This window comes from Dermacentor andersoni, chromosome 4 (genome assembly GCF_023375885.2).
Source record: "Dermacentor andersoni chromosome 4, qqDerAnde1_hic_scaffold, whole genome shotgun sequence".
Taxonomy (NCBI): Eukaryota; Metazoa; Arthropoda; class Arachnida; order Ixodida; family Ixodidae; genus Dermacentor; species Dermacentor andersoni.
In genome coordinates, this window is record NC_092817.1 from 156,567,082 (window position 1) to 156,581,803 (window position 14,722).

The 14,722-nt window shown below is 48.8% G+C and overlaps 1 protein-coding gene across 2 annotated transcripts in view; it reads right to left on the reverse strand.

Annotated features, from left to right (window-relative positions):
• Nucleotides 1–9,803: 9,803 nt before the first annotated feature.
• LOC126537970 (uncharacterized) overlaps nucleotides 9,804–14,722 on the reverse strand; it is a 147,223-nt gene continuing 142,304 nt past the window's right edge. For both annotated transcript variants that reach the window (XM_072287962.1, XM_050185084.3), the window contains one exon: nucleotides 9,804–10,381. In XM_072287962.1, the coding sequence (XP_072144063.1) occupies nucleotides 10,155–10,381 (227 nt within the window). In that variant the 3' untranslated portion in view covers nucleotides 9,804–10,154. The remainder of the gene's footprint in view (nucleotides 10,382–14,722) is intronic.

Below are 14,722 nucleotides of genomic sequence, written 5' to 3' on the forward strand. Positions count from 1 at the left end.
TACGGCAGCGGTCATTCATGAGGAAAAGCCAGTAGATGAGCTCACTTTCAAAGCCTCGGGCTCAATACATGCAGAAGAAGTAGCTATTGCCCTGGCTGCCTCTGACCCCCGGTCTCAATATATCATAACCGACTCGCGCGGAGCTTGTCGAAATTATGAAGCTGGTTGGATCACCCCACTAGCGGAACGAATATTGGAGAACTACAGCAACGGGGAAATTGATCCTACCCCCCATTGTCTGGTCTGGACTCCGAGCGGCTTCATTCCCTGGCAGGGAATGAAGCCGCGAACATGGTGGCCCGAGCACTCATATACCGGGCGTCCCAGTTACACCGTGAGTACCTGGAATCCGAAGGCATTTATCTTGTAACATTCAAAGATATCATGACCTTTTACAAAGATAGGCATCGCCAATACCCAACTCCTGCAAAAGGGCTTGGCAAGGCTAGTGAACGGATCTTGATTCGACTTTTCATTAACACCTTATTGTGCCCAGCAATCTTGAAACATTTCGATTAATCCTTCACTGGCAAGTGCCAATACTGTGGGGAGGTGGCTGACACCTACCACACGGTTTGGGCTTGTCAGCTAAACTCAGCTCTTCCCCTCAACCCTAACCCAACCCGAGAGGATTGGGAGGCGACGCTGCTCGGTTGCTCGGACCTTCAGGCCCAAAAGGCCTTGGTCCAGAGGGCTAAGCTGGCGGCTCGTACCAATCGGGTTCCGGAATAGAGACTCCACCAATTGCGGAGCCCCATAAGGGCTCTACCTCTCTTCCTGTTTTCAATAAAAGCTTTCAATCAACCAACCACAGTAGCGCGTGAGGCGCTGCGTGAGGTGAGCGTGCATCGATGTCATTTCGCCCTCGCGGTCGCTCGCGCTCGCGGTCGCGCTCGCGAGTCTATGTAATGCACGCGTTCCTTGTCCACGCAAGTCCTCGCCTGCGTTCTGACTGCGCATTGGCGAGGCCCAATGAAAACGCTCCAAGCGTCTCAACGCGTCGGCTTGCCCTCGAGGTGTTTATATCTCTAAGGATGCTGAGCAGCATTCAATTGAACATTCGGCCACTCAAACATCTCAAGTTGGCCCACACCCAAATTTCATGTTCACCCACCCCAAATTTCAGTTTAGCACAGCCTTAATATAAGTTGACCCACCCCAAGATTTCAACCTGGCCGATCCCTATTTATGTTGGCCCACCTCTGAATAGAAGTTTCCCGTCTCCATTTTTACGTTGGCCCGCCCCAAGATTTCAAGTTGGCCCACACCATCTTTAGGTTGATGATGATGATGGTATGTGGTGTTTTATGGCGCAAGGGCCAATCATGGCCAAAGAGCGCCAAGCAATGTTTTCATGCAGTCAATGACGCATTTAATGACAAATGGCATCGTGGTTGGCTATAACAATGTAACCTGACTGTATAGGGCCTTCAACAGGAGTAAAATAACTATATATCCATTAAAACAGTCAGAATTACTTTTCAGATGTGCTATGAATTTAAAAGATATGCTCTGATTGAATGAGATAATAAAATATATAAACGCTAATCGCACTATTGCCTTAACGAGGCCCTTAAATGCAAGCGCTTGTAGGCACGTGCTCTGCAAAGTGCTACTATTGCCGCAGCAGCCTCTGGTAAAATGCTGTGCTACTAATATCTTCGGCCCATAAGTTTCAATGAACCAACATCTTGCGGAAAGTTAAGAAATAGATTTTCTATCAAACAACGGGTCCGCACCAAGCAACATTAGGAGAGGAAAAGCAATGTTCTGTAGGTAGGCTAGACGGCAGTGTTTCTTTTTTTCCTTTCAGCTTCCTCTTTTCTGCACTCCAGCAAGATATGGAGGCTGGTTACTATCTGGCCACATTTGTAGCTTATGAGAGGTTCACTACCTGTCAAGAAATAAGAGCGCATGCCAAACGTCAGACCTACCCTAAGGCAGCAGAAAAAGACCTTAGTTCGCCGTAATTTTGTTATTGAGTGAGTGAAATAACTTTATTAGATCCAGAGAAGACGCAAGGAAGACCCAGTGCCATCCGGCTAGTCACACGTAGGGGCCGCCAATCCTGGCTTGATGGCCCGATCGCGGGCACTCTGAACGGCCAGGGTTTGGCCGTTGCGTTCGAGGCTGCCCAAGAGTGCAGCCCATCTATCCTCGCCGAAGGAGGAGTCGATGGCTTCACACTCCCACAGCATATGATACAATGTTGCCGTTAGTCCACAGGTAGGGCAGTACGCAATGGGATACCTTTCAGGACAAATTTCATGAAGAACCGCAATGTTAGGATACACAGAGGCTTGTAAAAGTCGAAGGGTCACCGCCCACGCCCTACATAAGGCAGAATGCGGGAGAGGAAATACCCGTATTGACAGATGGTGGTGTGTGGGGATCTCATTTAACGCGAGCCAGGGTTCCCCTCGGGGCACGGGAACTGCGGAGGCGGCACGGTCAGTGAGTCTTCGTGCGGCCTTGAGCACGCCCTCGTTATGGTTAGAGGGAGAGCCCTCAGTCGACCCCAAGTGAGCGGCAAACCAAGTGAGATAATGCGGATAGAAGCTTTTGAGGCTTTGGAGAAGGCGGAGGGCCTGAGGGAAGACTATCCCGGTTTGGCAGGCCTTCATAGCTGCTTTGGAATCGCTACATATTTCCTCATTGCGACCATCGAGCACAGCCAGCGCGATTTCTCACTGTTCGGCTACCACGGGTTTCAAAGTGCATGCCGTAGCGCAGCAAGTCAGCCTGGAATTAGAGTCGACAGTGGAGACGGCGAATGCCTCTTGTTGGACATATGCCGCGGCATCCACGGAACTTTCCTCAACGTTATTGGCAAGGTGCATATTGCGGGGAATGGGCGCGATGTGCAGTTGAGACCTGATGTCACAGGGAATCCGCACGGCGTCAGGACACTGGTCGACAGGGTCGAGGCCCATCTCGTCGAGTATCTCGCGGCCTGCTTGTGAGGGCTCTTGCGGCCTGCAAGAGCCCTCACAGCCTTAGCAGCTGTGAGGGCTCTTGAGCCTCCATTATTTTTTCCAGTGTGTTGTGGACTCCGAGCTTGAGCAGGCTTTCGGTATGAGTGCTTACAGGTAAGCCGAGAGCAAGCTTAAAGACCTTTCTGATGAGGGAATTTAGCTTATTCCTCTCTGGATCATACCAATTACTCATGGCCACCGAGTGTGAAAGGTGGCAGAGCACAAAAGCATGCATAATGCGGATGAGATTGTCTACCTTGATTCCCCAGTGCCTGTTGGCAATCCTCCGGATTAGGCCGAGAGCACTTTCCGTCTTGGCTGTGATGTTTCTGAGTGTGGTTCGATCGGTACCGTTAGACTGGACATACATCCCCAATATTCGGAGCGAGTCCACTCTGGGCACCGGAGACCCATCCCCAGTGAAAGGCCGTGTTTCCCTATCGGAAGCCGGTTTCCAATCACGATGGCCACCGCCTCTGGGTCTTTTCATGTAGAGAGGTAGTTCAGACTTGGAGGAGAACATCTTAGCCCAATACAGCGGAAGAAGCTCTCACTCGCATCGCTGGCACTCTGCATGGCGGCCTCAGCGTAGCCGTCGCTCCTGCCGACGCACGAGTTGGTAATGTCATATGCGCAGATGGTATGATTGATTCCTTCAATCTTCGCGAGCTCTTTCTAAAGCCCGCATCTTTACGACATTTAATAATGTTGACGAGATGACTGAGCCCTGAGGCATGCCGCGTGAACCGAGGGTTACCTCTAGCGAGAGGCATATTTCGATCATTAGCTTGGAAGTTCTCTGGTTAAGGAAGGATCGGACGAGGTCTTAGGCCCTCTTCCCTAACCCGAGGCCGGCAATAGACTGGAGAATGAATTCGTGTGAGATATTGTCGAAGGTCGTCTGCAGATCTCATCTGAGGACGGATCTGGTATAGCCCGGGCTCCGGTCGATGATCTCATGCTTTATCAGCTTCATGGCTTTCTGTGCCGAGAGGCCGGCTCTGAAACCTATCATATTTGGCTGTACATTTCATTGGTCTCGATGTGTACCGTGAGCCTGTTAGGCAGGGTATGCTATGGAACCTTACCGACACAGAACATCTGAGAAATTGGCCTTGGATTGTCGATTCCTGGTGCTTTACCGGGCTTGGGGATGAGTACCCAGTTTGGGATGAGTAAAAAAATTGGCGTGTTGTTAAAATTGCATAAATAGGCCTGGAGTGCGGCCTGATCCCGGTGGCCAGAACTGGTAACGCACTCCCTCACCAGAGCAGGATCGACCATCCTGGAGCAGTACTTGGCCACAACCTCCTATATGAATACAACAATCAAACCCCGGCCCTTAGTTCCCAGCAGCTGCGAAGCAACTGACCAGGGTGGCGGTCAGACCTGCGAAACAGGAGAGGGTGCTAAGAATCCCTGGTTCTGGACAGGCAGCCATTAGAATCTGAACAGGCAATGTTTAATGCTAGAACGTATTCTAGTGACACCAGTCTAGCAGTGCTATTGGAGCAATTAGAAGGCAGTAAATGGGATATAATAGGGCTCAGTGAAGTTAAGAGACCAAAAGAAGCATTTACAGTGCTAAAAAGTGGGCAAGTCCTGTGCTACCGGGGCTTAGCGGAGAGGCGAGAACTAGGAGTCGGATTCCTGATTAATACGAATATAGCTGGTAACACACAGGAATTCTATAGCATTAACGAGAGGGTGGCAGGTCTTGTTGTGAAACTTAGTAAGAGGTACAAAATGAAGGTTGTACAGGTCTACGCCCCTACATCCAGTCATGATGACCAGGAACTCGAAAGCTTCTATGAAGACGTGGAATCGGCGATGGGTAAAGTCAAAACAAAATACACTTTACTGATGGGTGACTTCAATGCCAAGGTAGGCAAAAAGCAGGCTGGAGACAAGTCAGTGGGGGAATATTGCATATGTTCTAGGAATAGCAGGGGAGAGTTATTAGTAGAGTTTCATGAAAAGAAAAATATGAGGATACTGAATACCTTCTTCCGTAAGCGGGATAACCGAAAGTGGAAGTGGAGGATCCCGAATGGCGAGACTAGAAATGAAATAGACTTTATACTCTGCGCTAACCCTGGCATCATACGAGATGTGGACGTGCTGAGCAAGGTGCGCTGCAGTGACCATAGGATGGCAAGAACTCGAATTAGCCTAGACCTGAGGAGGGAACGGTAGAAACTGGTACATAAGATGATAAATGAGTTAGCGGTAAGAGGGAAAATAGAAGAATTCCAGATCAAGCTACAGAACAGGTATTCGGCTTTAACTCAGGAAGAGGGCCTTAGTGTTGAAGATATGAACGACAATCTTATGGGCATCATTAGGGAGTGTGCAATAGGAGTCGATGGCAACTCCGTTAGACAGGATGCCAGTAAGTTATCGCCGGAGAGAAAACATCTGATCAAGAAACGCCAATGTATGAAAGCCTCTAACCCTACAGCTAGAATAGAACTGACATAACTTTTGAAGTTAATAAACAAGCGTAAGACAGCTGACGTAAGGAACTATAATGTGGATAGAATAGAACGTGCTCTCAGGAACGGTGGAAGCTTAAAAGCAGTGAAGAAGAAACTAGGAATAGGGAAGAATCAGATGTATGCGTTAAGAGACAAAGCCGGCAATATCATAACTAATATGGGTGAGATAGTTCAAGTGGCTGAGGAGTTGTACAGTGATTTATACAGTACCAGTGGCACCCACGACAATAATGGAAGAGAGAATAGTCTAGAAGAATTTGAAGTCCCACAAGTAACGCCGGAAGAAGTAAAGAAAGCCTTGGGAGCTATACAAAGAGGGAAAGCAGCTGCGGAGGCCCAGGTAACAGCAGATTTGTTGAAGGATGGTGGGTAGATTGCTCTAGTTAAGCCGGCCACCCTGTATACGCAATGCCTCATGACTTCGAAGGTGCCGGAATCTTGGAAGAACGCCAACATAATCCTAATCCTTAAGAAAGGGGACGCCAAAGACTTGCAAAATTATAGACCGATCAGCTTACTGTCCGTTGCCTACAAAGTATTTACTAAGGTAATCGCAAATAGAATCAGGAACACCATAGACTTCTGTCAACCAAAGGTACAGGCAGGATTCCGTAAAGGCTACTCAACAATAGACCATATTCACACTAGCAATCAGGTGATAGAGAAACGTGCGGAATATAACCAACCCTTATATATAGCTTTCATTGATTACGAGAAAGCGTTTGGTTCAGTCGAAACCTCAGCAGTCATGGCGGCATTACGGAATCAGGATGTAGACGAGCCGTATGTAAAAATATTTAAAGACATCTATTGCGGCTCCATAGCCACCGTAGTCCTCCATAAAGAAAGCAACAAAACCCCTGTAAAGAAAAGTGTCAGGCAGGGAGATACGATCTCTGCAATGCTATTCACAGCGTGTTTACAGGAGGTATTCAGAGACCTGGATTGGGAAGAATTGGGGATAAGAGATAATAGAGAATACCTTAGTAACTTGCGATTGGCTGATGATATTGCCTTGCTTAGTAACTCAAGGGATCAACTGCAATGCATGCTCACTGACCTGGAGAGGCAAAGCAGAAGGGTGGGTCTAAAAATAATCTACGGAAAACTAAAGTAATGTTTAATGGTCTCGGAAGAGAACAGCAGTTTACGATAGGCATCGAGGCACTGGAAGTGGTAAGGGAATACATCTACTTAGGACAGGTAGTGACGGCGGATACGGATCATGGGACTAAAATAATCAGGAGTATAAGAATGGGCTGAGGTGCATTTCGCAGGCATTCTCAGTACCTAAAAAGCAGGTTGCCATTATCCCTCAAGAGAAAAGTCTATAACAGCTCTGTCTTACCAGTACTCAGGTACGAGGCAGAAATATGGAGGCTTACGAAAGGTGTTCCATATAAATTGAGGACGCCGCAACGAGCTGTGGAAAGAAGAATGATGGGTGTAACGTTAAGGGATCAGAAAAGGGCAGATTGGGTGAGGGAGCAAACGCGAGTTAATGCCATCTTAGTTGAAATCAAGAAAAAGAAATTGGTATAGGCATGGGATGTAATAAGGAGGGAGATAACGGATGGTCAGTAAGGGTTACGCACTGGATTCCAAGGGAAGGGAAGCGTAGCAGGGGGCGGCAGAAAATCAGGTTGGAGGATGAGATTAAGAAGTTTGCAGAGACAACATGGCCACCATTAGTACATGACTGGGGTTGTTGGAGAAGTATGGGAGAGGCCTTTGCCCTGCAGTGGGCGTAACCAGGCTGATGATGATGATGATGACGACGATGACAAGGATGACGATGATGATGATGACGACCATGCAGGCCGTCTTTCATTCTTTGAGGACGTGTCCACTGCGCCAGACTTCAGTATTCCTTTCGCTAAGAAAGTCGATTGACTCATCATCGAGATCCTTCAGCATCCTTTTAGTGACGCCATCAGGGCCAGGGACGGATTTGCCATCCAGGAAGAAGAGAACATCTCGGATCTCAGCCGCAGTAAAGTCTTAGTCCAACTCCGGCACCTTACACTCGCATAGTCTGGGAACTGGGTAGGGGCAGTACTATCCACCACAGGCAGGTACTTGTCTATGAGCCTGTCGACACTCAACTCGTCCGGGTTAGAGTCCGTAGCGAGGTAGATGGCTCGCGCGAGGGATCGTCCCGGGCTGGATCTGCAGCTGTGCTTATCGAGAAGGTGCTTGGGCAGTCCCCAGTTATTTCCTGATCTGAGCTGGCCCCCGATGGACTCGCATAGCTCCTCCTATTGTTGTTTACACAGGTTATCAAGTGCTGATCGATCTCTCTCTTAACCTCGAAAACCTTCTTGCGGAGCCTCCTGTTATGCTTCTGCCCCTTACATCTCGTGAGGAGGGCTTGCTTGGCTTCCAGCAGGTGCGCCAGCCTGCTATCTATCTTGTCGACGTCGAAGTCAGTGATGACCTCCTTGGTTGCCACCTGGGCGCCATCCCTGGTCCCTTTGCACCAACCTTCAAAACCTGTCTCAGCCGTCGGTGCGCGCTCGGCTCTGATGTTGCGGAATATGTCCCAGTCGATCAATTTGAATTCCCTCGTCCTATAACGAGAAATGTCGAGGGATACTGATGACGTAGTGGTCACTTGCGAGGTCTAGAGCCATGTTGACCCACTTGACCTCCCCTCAGTTCTTGACAAAAGAGAGGTCTGGGGTAGTGTCCCGGCATTTGGAGTTGCCTCTCCTAGTGGAGAGGCAACTGGCAATGGGATGGGACCTTATTGTGATATTGTGAGTGGGACCTTATTGTGGCAATGGGACCTTATTTGTGATAAGGGTCAAGTGCACTCCCATCGCAGTCTGCCACAGCTCGTGTCTCTTCGGCGTGTCCCCTCGCGTCCCTTCGGCTGAATTTCTTGTTCACGCTAACCATGTCTAGGCTGAGAAGAGGGTTGAGCGACCCTGAGTATCACGTATCCGTCGTTAGTGCTAGTACATGAGGTACCGCTGCGACCTGCGAAGGAGCCGGGCTGGGTTCTCTCCTGGCATAGACCTCCTCCAATTTGCTTATGCGTTCACTGAGTGCACCTGAGCCTATTCTTGGGTGCGCTATAGCTTCCTGTACCTTTACTAAGCTAGCCTGCATGCTGGCGAATGCATTCTTGGCTCCGAGAGTAATTTTATAGCCTAGTCTTCCTGTCTGTTCTCTGCAGCTCAACGCTTGTGCGCGCGACACCCGTGGCATGTCTCGGACGTATCCAAGACGGCCCGGGCCAAAGCGGGTTGCGGCAACGAGGGCGAAAGCGCGAGCTTAATCTCCGCCATCTCCGCAGCTAGCCTGCTCATTTATTGCTTAACCTGCGCTTTTTCATTCCTCCACTGCTCGTTAACTAGTCGCAACTCATATCATAAGAAGAGAACAAACACTGACACCAAGAACAACATAGGGAAACTTACTTGTGCTTAATAAATGAAATAAAGAAACGAAAATATAATGGAAATGAATGGAAATGAAAGTGGATGACCGGGGTAGTTGGAGAAGTATGGGAGAGGGCTTTGCCCAGCAGTGGGCATAACCAGGCTGATGATGATGATGATGATGAAAAAATAACTTTCCGCAGATGGGAAACGATCCCACAACCTTTGCATTTTTCGTGTTATTATGATCTGCCAATTGAAATACTGCGGCGCCGTTTCCCCCATCCCCTTTTTCAATATTTGTTTCCTAGCAGGACCCTGCGAGTGTTAGCTAGCGCCACCACTCACAGACCTTGCTGCCTTGGTGTCACACAGAGAGAGAATAAACATTTTTATTGGGTGAATGAAGCTTTGGAGAGGCGTCTTCATTCCAGAATGCCTTGAGCTCGGGCCGCGTCCTGGGCCCTCGCAATAAGCCGTTGCTGATCCTCGAGGTCGGAGCTGGCCAAGGCTCTCTCCCAAAGCTCGTTAGTGGGGTAAGGGTTCGGAGGATTTAATGGTGCCGCTCTGCAACCCCGTACTATGTGCCTGAGAGACCCGGGCTCTTCGCAGAAGCGGCCTTGGGGAGAGAATTGTGTAGGGTCGACGAGGTGATTTCTGGTTGGGTGTCAGTGTTGGTTGGCTTCTTATGGTATGACTAATAAAAATCGGGCCCCTCGGTTAACCCCCCTTTCTTCTCGTTTACCCTCGTGGTGTAGTCAGTTGAAACTTGTTGATCTTCTGCCTCTACATTGAACTATATTTGTATAAATGTTTTGTCCATTAAATTACGCTTCTGCATAGCTGTGATGCTGCGCAGAATGATGAAGAGGTACAGGACATGTGTAATTGGAGATCGCATGGAGAGGCCGTCGTCCGGCAGTGCACATAAAATTGGCTGATGATGATGAGAAGTATTCGTAGGTGCACTTTATTAATCTATCATGTCTTCTTTTTAATTGCTGAGTTGCACGGTCTTGAACATCACACTTGAGTTCTGTTATATTTTTTAGCTGCGCAATACTTAACAATATTTAGAAAAAGATAATGGCATCTAAGCCTAAGCTGCGTCAGGCAGTCTGTACATTTCAACTTGTGTTTAAACACGCCAAAAATACTACGAATTGCTGCAGTGTTGCCTATAAAAATGATTTCTGCGTTGTTATTTACTTAAATGGAAGTTCCACAGTTAAATTTTTCTCTTAAGAGAGCAGGCTGCAACTCTTCTAGGGTCACTGCCATCAATGTCGATGCACTTACTCCTGCTCGATACCGATGCCAAATTCAGATATCTGTGCCTGCGCAGACGTTTCTATGAAGTATTGGAAGTCTTCCTTGTAGGGCGGTGCCAATGTGTAATCTTCCTTGTACAACGAGTCAAACGTGATGATGGTGCAGAGTCCATCGGGTGGAAACTTGTACGTTGACCTTCGGAAGCCTGCCCTTAGTGTGCACAGCAGCGATCCGTCTGGTAACGGCGCCTCTGCAAAGAAAATACGCTATTGCTGGCGTGTGTACCGTACAAACACTTGACAATGTAAACCCCGCACTATACGTGCATGCGCCCGCTCGAGGAAACTCGTTTCTGCGCGTTCATGTACCTGACGCTAGAAGTACCTAGCATCTGATGCGTGTAGAAGTGCAAAAGGTACAGACAGGAGTGCCTCGATGCTATATCGTCGGTACGTCTGTCATATTTGTTGCACACACATGAGCCGGCGTCGCGTAAGGAATATGGTACTAAGGCCCCAAGTTTCTTCTTTTTTTTTTGGGGGGGGGGGGGTTGCTTGCTAGAGGATTTTCATGAAAACGGTGCTCCAACTTTCGGGTGAAGTGCGGAGCACAAACTGCATTTTAATTACACCCGTCAACAGCGTAGGCCTTTTAAACTAAAACTTTGTGTGTTACTTTTGGAAGCTCTGGGAAAAGTTGAATGAAAATTCTTTTGCGTTGCCGTAAGTGTAGACTATGCTTCTGAAGCCTTCTCCAACGTTGCAATAGAGTGGATGGTGGCTAGAAGGGAGCATTGTGACCGGCGGCGTAGCTGCGCCGTGCGAGAGGGAGGCGCGATGAGCGATGAAATTTCCCGGCGCTACTATAGTGCTGTTGAAGCACGCTGGTGTGATAGGACATGCTGCGTTGCGGCTCTTGCCAGCCTTCATTTTGCGTGCAGGGAACTTATCCTTTTTCGGAGAATTTCCGGCCACAGGTTTGCGCGAAATGGAAAAAGGGAAGCTGGGATATTGCAATTGATGAAGCAAATATTAGAATTATGCCTCTAAGTCAGCTATCAATTTGACAAACGATAACACAACCTTTTCATTGCAGGGGACCAAAAAAATAATACCCTTTCTTTTTTGAAAGCTGGTTTGATGTTTCGGAATGAAACGCGAACTGCAGTTTGTTGCGTCAATATTCGATAAGCTGACCTACTCAGAATCACAAAAAGCTACGACCCACCTGTGCTAGTCGATGATTTAGAGCTGTATCTACGCGGAATATATGTGGGGAGCCGACATTAGGAAGTGCCACAGCGCCACAGCGTCTCTCAAAGGAGGAGCCACCGCGAGAACGACGACGAAGTGGGCCTGTGCCCTTGGCGCGGGCGAGTGTCGGCCTGGTGGTCTGGCTCCGGTGTAAATACGCTGTATATAGCCTCTTTCATCTGTGTTTTCACAGATATATACGCTGTATATAGCCTCTTTCATCTGTGTTTTCACAGATATATACGCTGTATATATATACAGCGTATATATATATATAAAGAGACTATATACGCTGTATACAGCCTCTTTCATCTGAATGCCGCATTGTTCATCGCAGATGAACAATGCGGCATTCAGCAAGGAGCGCCTTTAAGACTTTGGAGAGGAAGATACGTCCTCTATAACTTAAAAGTTCGCCAGGTGCACCGTGACGGAAAATAAAGTTTTTCAGGGGGAAGGATGCTATATCGCGAGTGGTGGCAGCAGGTAGAGCGGCTGTTTCTGCGTATCACGTCAAATGGTCGATGGCGAAGACTACCCAGCGGTTGCCGGAAGCCGTGCTCGGAAGGGTTCCATACAGGTCAATGCCAATGCGATCGAAGGGCCTGGCAGGACACGGGATTGGTTGCAGTGGACCAGAGACATGATGAGCAGGAACCTTGCGGCGTTGGCAGTGAAGGCCCGACCGAATGTACTTGCACTCAAAGGTATACATGCCACGCCTATAAAACCTGGAGGGAAGCCGGGTGTACGTCTTGAAGGCACCCGCATGTGCACACTGCGGGTCAGTGTGGAAGGCAGAACATATTTCACGACGAAGATATCGAGGTATGACGAGAAACCACTTGCGGACGTCAGATACGTAATTCCGGCTGTAGAGAACTCCATCCAGAATTTCGAAGTGAGATGTTTGACGGCGCAAAGCTGGAAAAGGTGAAGGAACAGCAGACGGGTTTGAAAGGAAGCAGATAAGAGTGTTAATTCAGGCATCCTTGCGTTGCTCCAAAGCCATGTCGCAGCCTGCTGGGAAAGAAAGTACTTGGTCAACGGCAGAGAGGCAGGCATCGCTTTCGGTTGACACGGGCGAACGGGAAAGCGCGTCAGCATCGGTGTGGCGGCGGCCAGACCTGTAGACAACGCGCACATTGAAATCTTGCAACCGCAAAGTCCAGCGAGCTAATCGACCTGAGGGGTCCTTCAACGTGGACAGCCAACAAAGTGCATGGTGGTCTGTAATCACGTCGAAGTGGCGGCCATAGAGGTAGGGTCGAAATTTACCAAGTGTCCAAATTATGGCCAAACATTGCTTCTCTGCAACGGAATAATTCTTCTCGGCTTTGTTGAGGGTGCGGCTTGCGTATGCAACGATGTACTCGACGAATCCAGATTTGCGATGCGCGAGCACAGCGACGAGTCCTACACCGCTGGCGTCGGTGTGTGCTTCGGTCGGAGCTGTCGGATCGGAGTGACGCAGTATAGGCGGCGAGGTCAGTAGACGACGCAACTCTTGGAAGGCATCCTCACAAGCGGACGACCAGGCGTAGTCATTCAAGTCCCTCCGTAGAAACTGATTCAAGGGAGCGGTGATGGACGCAATACTCCGAATGAAGCGGCGAAAGTAAGAACACATGCCAAGGAAGCGGCGAAGTTCTCTTACGGAGGAAGGTTTGGGAAAATCAGCAACTGCACGGAGCTTGGCGCCGTCAGGAAGAATACCGTGTTTAGATAATACATGGCCAAGGACGGTGAGCTGACTTGCACCAAAGTGGCATTTCTTCCGGTTGAGCTGAAGACCTACTGAGATGGGTGGGAAAATAGGGCGAAAATATAACCACATTATCTAAGTAGCACAGGCACGTTTGCCACTTGAGACCACGCAAAAGATTGTCCATCATACGCTCAAATGTTGTTGGGGCGTTTCAAAGCCCGAACGGCATGCTACAAAATTCGCATAAGCCATCCGGTGTTAGAAAGGCTGTTTCAGGTTGGTCTTCGGGTGCCATGTGGACTTGCCAATAGCCGCTGCGTAATTCGATAGAAGAGAAGAACTCCGCGCCTTGAAGACAGTCAAGTGCGTCGTCAATTCTCGGAAGAGGGTAAACATCTTTACGTGTTATTTTGTTAAGACGATGGTAATAGACACAGAATCGTATCGATCCATGCTTCTTCTTAACCAGAACAACGGCAGATGCCCAGGGGCTGTCCGAAGGCTGAATGACGCTGCGCTTGAGCATGTCAGCTACTTGGTCGTCGATAACACGGCGCTCTCTCGCAGTGGTGCACTGGTACCCGTCTCGATGCGATGACAAACAGTCGACATGCGGCTCAAGGGAACATGCTGGCAGTCGAAAGAACGAAACTTGTGGAGAAAGCGTAGAAGCTGGGCGCGTTCGGAAACTGTCAACGTGCTGGCGATGAAGCTGTCTAGGACATCGGGCGAAGTGTGATCTTGCGTGGGGTTAAAGGGCACTCCGGAAACCTCATGAGAGGCTATGGAATCAGCTGGCATGCCCGTGGTGGCAGCAGGGCCAGCACACTGGATGCGGCCAGCGCACTCCCCGCGAAGCAAAGTGAACGGACATCACCATTGGTTGGCAAAGAATAGTCTGGCGACGCCGGCATGAACTTCTAAAAGAGCGGAAGGCAGCGAGGCATATTTGGACGAACGAAAATGGCAAATGGCGTAAAAAGACCGCTTTTATCAGCCACAATATTTCATGAAATTGGATAAACGGGAAAGTAGTTACCAGCGAAGCAGTCAACAAAGAAGCAGTTGAATGCAATGCAGACAGCGTGTTCACGCAAACATTTGACAGGGGAGGCCTATTGTACCCTGAAAATGAGTAAGCCACGTTCATTAAAGTGCTAGTAGATATTTTCAGCAGAGAAGCTTTATGCTTTCAGTGTGCATGATTTTGTGCATTTCTTGAGCAATTTACCACTCCGGGAAATTGGATGTGGGCTCCATCTCAAAGAGCTCACTGCAAAAATTACCAGTTTGGGGTGTTAACTAGGCTGCACTTTTTCATAGAATCTTTGATCAAGGACAAGGCTCTTCAAAGGGAGCGCCAGGGACATTTGAACTTAACCAGAGTGAAGTAGAGCAAAGTAGAATGGTAGCAAAGCTCGGTCTGATGTGTGCATGTGGTTTACTCTACCATGTAATAAAGTATTTCTTTTCGTCTTGTGGACCTATATGGACCCGCGACGGAAAATGTTTAGTTTATGTTGAGGCTTGTCAAAGCGCCCACATATGTATCTGATGTTTTTACAAACTTAAAGCTTTTTAGAGGGCATGTTGCTGGCACATGCGGACGCCTATGTATATAGTGTACTGA